This window comes from Polyodon spathula, chromosome 9, assembly GCF_017654505.1.
Source record: "Polyodon spathula isolate WHYD16114869_AA chromosome 9, ASM1765450v1, whole genome shotgun sequence".
Taxonomy (NCBI): Eukaryota; Metazoa; Chordata; class Actinopteri; order Acipenseriformes; family Polyodontidae; genus Polyodon; species Polyodon spathula.
In genome coordinates this window covers 28,664,395-28,671,352 of record NC_054542.1, presented here as the reverse complement: position 1 = coordinate 28,671,352, position 6,958 = coordinate 28,664,395, and the positions used below count along the sequence as shown (strand labels likewise).

The 6,958-nt window shown below is 37.4% G+C and overlaps 1 protein-coding gene across 1 annotated transcript in view; it reads left to right on the top strand.

The window, feature by feature from the left end:
• The first annotated feature begins 1,167 nt into the window (after positions 1-1,167).
• The window catches only part of LOC121320611 (tetraspanin-7-like), a 53,643-nt gene continuing 47,852 nt past the window's right edge, over positions 1,168-6,958 (top strand). Inside the window, exon 1 of the mRNA XM_041259089.1 lies at positions 1,168-1,366. Coding sequence (XP_041115023.1) covers positions 1,286-1,366 — 81 coding nt within the window. The 5' untranslated portion in view covers positions 1,168-1,285. The remainder of the gene's footprint in view (positions 1,367-6,958) is intronic.

Genomic DNA, 6,958 nt, shown 5'->3' with positions numbered 1-6,958 from the left:
TGTTTTGTTTTAGTACTTTTCATGCATTTTGTATTTGATGCTATAGGCTAGAAGAATTGGAGATAATTCTATCCACAGATTTACTGTTTGGCGACAGTCAAAGTGTACTGATTTGGATATCAAACAAACAAAACCAAAAAAAAAAAGCCTTGCATTTGAAAGATAATTTCTTATGTGTCTGGTCAGCGGTTACTCCACTGCCAGTCAGATCTCAATGTAACTCGGACAGGAGGTTCAGTATGTCACACACAGCGTCAAGTTAACAATCTTTATTATTTAACAGGTTTACAACTATTAAAACACTAACACGTGTGAGGCATTACTAATATGCACACAGCAACCCCACCACCCATGGATTCAACAGTCTAACTGCGTGCAACCTGCTGTCAGCCACAGTCCTGCTAGTCCAGCAGTGTCAGCACTAGTCTTACCAGTTGCATCAGTGTCGCCAGTCTCAGAATTCACTTCAGTCGTACTGAACCAAACCCATGCCTCTCAACGAAGGTGTAACTACTTAATCATATTTTGTCTTGTCCTTTTTAATATTAGGCAACGTATTTATAACGGTGTGAAGAGGATCGTTTTAGGTTGGTGTGTTTTTGCTGGGAGATTTGTTTTAAAAAATATGGGTCATAAATTTTCAAACGTCATTCATGGTTGGCCACTGGTAAAAAGAGTTAGCGACTTGTATTGCTTTGCAGTTTGCATTACTACTAGTCTCCAGGCTTTATAAGAGGATAACTATCACCTTCATAACAAACAGGATATTTAGTTTTTTTTTAAATAGATTTTTGCCTCAGTAAAAATCTATTCCTAGCTAATCCCCTGTTTCTATACTAAATGAGACACATATGTTTTACAAGGTGTTTTTACACTACTGCAGAATACTAGTACAGTACTCTAACATTTCAGGAATTTACAGCCAGTCCTAAAGTCAACTTTATTTTGAAATTTTCACACAGACTGATAAATGCAACAGAGTAATTAACTAATACAACTATTACACTGGAGCTGCCTCGGAAGCAATATTAACAGCAATATTTTATAGCTACCGTTTTATTATTATACTACCATCAATCACGTATTTCTTACAGTCTTCACACAGGTGTAACTTTCGGCACTGTGAGGGTGCATTGACGTTAGTCGTGTGTTGATTGGTCAAGGGGACGAGAGCTGTTGCGCGGTGATAGACTGCAGCTGAGCAGAGCCCCGTGGAGAACCACAGCAACGTAACGCGACACAAAATCCTGTCCTCTAATAATCCAGCGTTTGGGTTTGGTATGGTATGGCATCAAGGAGAATGGAGACCAAACCAGTGATAACCTGCCTCAAAACCCTCCTAGTCGTCTACTCCTTCGTATTTTGGGTAAGTAGACCTGGCTATGTGTGTGTGCCTAACGTGTGGTGTGAAGAGACGTTCTATTTTGTCATGATTTGTTCGTTGTTTCTAAAATAAATCGATTTCTGTGTTGCCCTGCTACTGCAAAAAAAAAAGTGCATGTTAATATTGCCATGATGGAGATATCCATCTGGAACAGTTGATCTGTTTTATTCCTGTAAATCTGTGGTCTGTTTGAATTTAAAATGTCTTTAAATAAATATGGATACCAATACTGCAATTGTATGTGAAGGAGTTTTATATGTCGTGTTTTTTTTTTTTTTAAATATATATTTTTAAAGAATTGTCTGGACACGTACACGGTCATATCACTGGTATTGTATTTTGCTTTTGGGTTAGAGTTATTTGAAATTATCCCTGAGCTAAATGCTGGTATTTTATTTTGTTTTTAATACAAACCGTCACTGACGTTAATATTCACAATAATAAGCCTAGTAGGGAAACGTCAGCTTTTCCTGAGCAGTAGCCGTCATAACTACAGCACGGAGCCACTTCCATTAGGACAGTAGCTTTGTCTAAAGAACATCATAATTTATCTTTTAAGTTCGCATGTTTACGCAAATGAAAGTTTAGAATTCGGTTTGCCTCACTAATATTTTCTCTGCGGTAGAAAAACACCGCCCCTTTTGTAAAAAAAAAAAAAAAAAAAAAAAAAAATCGCGACGTTCTTCTGTTTTTTTAAAGCATTTACACTGATACCTATGTAAACGGGTTGGTTGTACAATAAACTGCTGTGTTACAGTATAACAATCATTGCAAAACAGTATTAAATGGTCCGCAAATGTGTTATTATTGGAATGAGTTTTCCTTGTAATGACTTAATTTTGTGAAAACATACACGTCCATTTGGTAACATGGCTCAATTAAAAACAGCCCTCATACAAGTAAGTATGCCTAATATATAGACCTTTATATGAAACCAGCAGTGCACAGCAGCAGTGTATGAACAAACCAGCCATTATTTAAAGATTCCTAACCAAATTAAATGATGTAATCTGTCAAGAGGTCTTGTCTGTCACAGTGAAAATGACTGAGCCTACCTTGAGACCAGTGGTACCTGTAGCCAGTGCAGTAAATCTTAAAGGTGTTGGTTACATAACCCCAGACCCCCTCTTGTTGCTCATCATCTGGTGTTTCTACAGGGCAAGTTTCATTGCCCTGCAGTTATTTTTAATTATTGTTGTTGTTATTATTTATTAATTAATTATTTTTTGCATAACTTCAGCGCCTCCAATATGGTGTAGAAACAAACAAACAAGCAACAAGTGTCAATACAATGTGTAATTGTTATTTGTGCCGAAGTGTTGATCATTTGTAGATTGTCAGTAAGAATAAAAACAAAAAGCAAGACATTGCGTATATACTCACAAAGAAAATTGGTGCTTTATCGAAAAAGCTGAATGTTTATCAAAATGAACACAAAAAGAGAATAAATGATTCAATATCGCAAGGCAGCCCATTTCAGACATTCTGAAAAGATGCCTACATAAAGCAGCATAAAGAAAACCTGAATGCCAGCAGGAAGCGCCTGAATCCTGTGTGCAGGTACAGTACCAGCTACTGAACATCTTTCCGTGGGAATGGTTTAAACAGGCTTGTGCTCATAACGGGTAAACATCTTGCTGAAGCATTGCTGCGTTTATTATACTGTGTATGTACACCACGTCGTCTCCAGCCCTGGTCCTCGAGAGCTGTAGGGTCTTCTGGGTTTCATGTCAGCTGAGCTCTGTTACTTAGTTGCACCAATTATTGGCTTAAGTGAAAATTAACAGGTTTTCCAGGTCTTTCGCTTGTTTAGACACCCATAAAAGCTGAGGATTTGGGACTGTCTGGGACCAGAGATCCCTGCTTGTACAGTAATTAGGTTGTGTGTTTTTGTGCTTAAGCGCTCAAATACTTTTATCTTTTTTTTACTTGTTTTAGATAGAGTATTAGGTTGCTCACAGTAACTCTGTAATCCAGCACACAGACACACGCAAGTTTATGAAGCGCATTTTAGCACAGTGCAGAATCAATCCAGGACCGCAACTGTTTTTAAGCACGTCCAGTAGATCCTTGCTAAAAATCTGTTTCCTGAGATGCATTGAACTGCCAGAAAAGGGCTGCGGGGAAGTGTCCACCATTGTGTGCAGTAGAGCCGGGGAGTCTTCAGGGAGTTGTGATTTAGAAAACATGAGATGTTGTTAGTAAAGCATGTTAAGAGATTTATATGCTGATCAATATCTCTCTTCAGGCTGAGTGAGGAACTATCCTCTCGAATAGAGTCAGAGCCACTGTCTGTCTGGAAATTGGTAGATGGTGATAATGATTTAGCGACTTGTGTGCTACTGTAATATCTGTATAATGTGTCAACAAGAGTAGCATCGCGCTTTAGAACATGTGACTGTGCATGTTACATTAATGTCGAATTTAAGGGTTTGACAAAATGGGCCATGAGTAGATTACTTAACAAATAATGCTCATAATAATCCACACACGTAAGAGGTTATTAAGGGTTAAAAAAAAAAAAAATGCTTTTGTAGTTGATAATGTTGCCCTTTGTAAACATGTTTTATTAAGCAACAAACTCACTAGGTTCAGTCTACTGTAAGTGGGCTACTCTTTTCCTGAAAAGCATGGAAACAATTCCAGCTAGGACCTCGCTTCACCCAGCCAGATGTCCAAGCAGCTTTTTCTTTTTACTAGATGTTCATAAAAGGCTTTCCTTTATTTCAGGTTTCTGAAGTTGTGTAGTTAGGCAGGAGATTTTATTTGTGTATCTATAGTTTTGTATTCAGAAGTGCTACTGGAAGAAGCTGTCTGTATGTCTTTACAGGATTGTGGAAGTGGTTAAAATGATAGGTAGGGCAAGTTTACAGAAGAAAAAAAAAATTATTATGGTCTAACATGTTTAAGTTATGTATGGAAGAAATGTATTCTGTAGTTTGAACCCATACAGACACTTTGTGTTTACAGTATACAAAGAATATGCCTAATACTCCGAAGCCAGCTTGTACGGTATACTTAGTTATCCTATTTATTCACATTGATTTTAGAAAGCTGATCAATAGAGAATAGCCTTGAATAGGGAGCAGGGAGTGGAGGGAGTTAGTTTTGTGCATCCCTGAGCAGTTGGTGAGCTGCATTTCTGTAGGAAGAGAGCAGAGCATACAGAAATATCAAACTGCTTGCCACAGAGAATTATTCCTGCCATGGAGTATGCTCTGTAGTTAGTATACAGTATTAAAGGGTCATTCTTGTCTTTTTTTTTTAGCCAAGACGCTAGTTTTTATTCAGTCAGTAAGTGTTATCATTCGGCGTCCTCCTTTTCAATGTTTATTTCTCAGGCTCGCAACATCTTGTGACACATTTTAAGTATCTACTGTATTTCTGACCAACACCTGACCAAATGCGGCCAGGGCAGAGATTTCCAGGGCTTAGGTCTGCAGGGGAATCCACGGTTCACCACGCACCAGCGACCCCTGTGGCCGCTAGGGCACCTGCGGTTCTGCAGTGGATCCATCAGCTCTGTGTTGTCCTCCAGCACTATAAGTCTCAGTGTTGCCATGTATATTGCTGGTTTGGGTTGCCGCATGCTGTATTTTGCATTCAGGTATCAGTACCTTATGTAGGGCTGCCCATGTTCTACTGCTGGATTGTGTACTATGGGCTTGCAAATATGACAGAAAATGACAGCCAAATTTTCTGTAGGGGGATAATGTATGATAAACTTTGATTTATTGAAAACATGTGATGGCAGTTGAGCACATTGGTTTCTGATGGCCATGGTGGTTGCTAAGTGTGTGCAGTCTTGGCTGCATAGCAACAGGTAGAAGGATAGAGGGAAGCTGAATTTCCTGCAAAGTGTGTGTGGGGGGGGGGGGGGGGGGGGGGGGGTAATCGTAAAAATTAAAGCATGTTTAACTTTTACAGATATAAAAAAAAAATTAAATAAAGAATTAAAAGGTAAATGTTAAACAATGCTTGGCTTTATACGAACGACCATTCATTTGTTATTGAGAGTCTTAATTTATTAATTAAGATATGTACTGTATTGATTCTTTCTTTGTAAAAAAAAAATAATAATAATTATATCACTGGTATTATATTTTGCTTTTGGGTTAGTTATTTGAAATTATCCCTGAGCTAAATGCTGGTATTTTTTTTATTTTGTTTTGAATACAAACCGTCATTGACCTTAATATTCACAAAGTCTGTTGTTTTATCCCTTAATTTAGAAAGTAACAACATTTCATAACAGGGAGGGTACTTTCCTATAGTAACCCAACAGATTGCACCAGTGAACGCTGGCAAATGATTATACTCATACAGTGGGTCTATTAACCCTTTTAAATGAACCACCAACAAAAAAATTCCATTCTAGAAAGCCGTAAATGTAACAGAAGGTTTCCACAAACAGGCAAAGCCTTAAAAGTAAAAGATTTAAATCTGAAAGAAAGATCCTCTTTAAACACTGTGAAGCAGGGGAGAAGAAATATCCTCATGCTGCAAAGTCTAGGATTAAAGCATAATTCATGGGTTGGGTAACCCAGTAATGCTTTACAGCTACCGGGATCTAACCTCTCTACAGATATTACTTCCTGACATGTCCATTAGGGAGTCATTCCTTCATACTGTATTATTCAACCTTTAATCTCTCAAACAGATGTAGCTGCACTGACCTATGTCTTTGTTCCCCCTACGATATGAAATGTCTTATCACCGTTGTTAGGCATTATAATGAAAAAAAAAGTCCTAAAGTGCTTCATTTTTTTTCTTACTGTGTAAAAAGGGCACTTGAACAAAATTATTCCTGTCATCCATTCATTATAAAGCCCTACTGGATTGCACAGTAGAATCCCAGGTTTAGATGCAGCCTATTAGCTCAATCTTCTGTACCTTCACAGCATCGAGAAACCATTGTCGTTTGTCATTGAATTTTCCATAGTTTCATAGTATTTCCATATTTCAGAGTTACATCCTAAAAAAAAAAAAAAAAAAAAAAGAATTATGATTCGTGCTGGGACAAATACCCAAATATTTTTTGACATGTATTCGTATACAGAAATCAGATGTTCGTTTTCACTACAAATGACAAAAATACCTTGCACTTATTTACCATCTCACCAGAATTTGCGTGACAGTTTCAAAAAATAGTTTCAAGAACTCTGTAAGATGTGAGATGTGTATGTATAGGATCAACACAGCAGCTCTTGAGCCTATATTTTAAGTTTTACACAGCAAAAAGTAAACAAACCAAATTATGCGCGCGCACCCTTGGTGATCTGTATGGAAAGCCATTTGGGACACAAATGTGTTGTGCTGCTTTAGAGCGAGCCAGAATCTCATGGGACAGAAAAAAAAGGCCAGGATGTCATTCTGAAATGCCTCGCTTAAACACTGCCCAACTTGCCAAAAATGTTGTGTAGTGATTTTTACATAGACTGTGTGTGTGTGTGTGTATATATATATATATATATATATATATATATATATATATATATATATATATATATATATATATATATATTTTTTTTTTTTTTTATGTAGAATGTAATAAACGAGAACTAAACGGTGAGT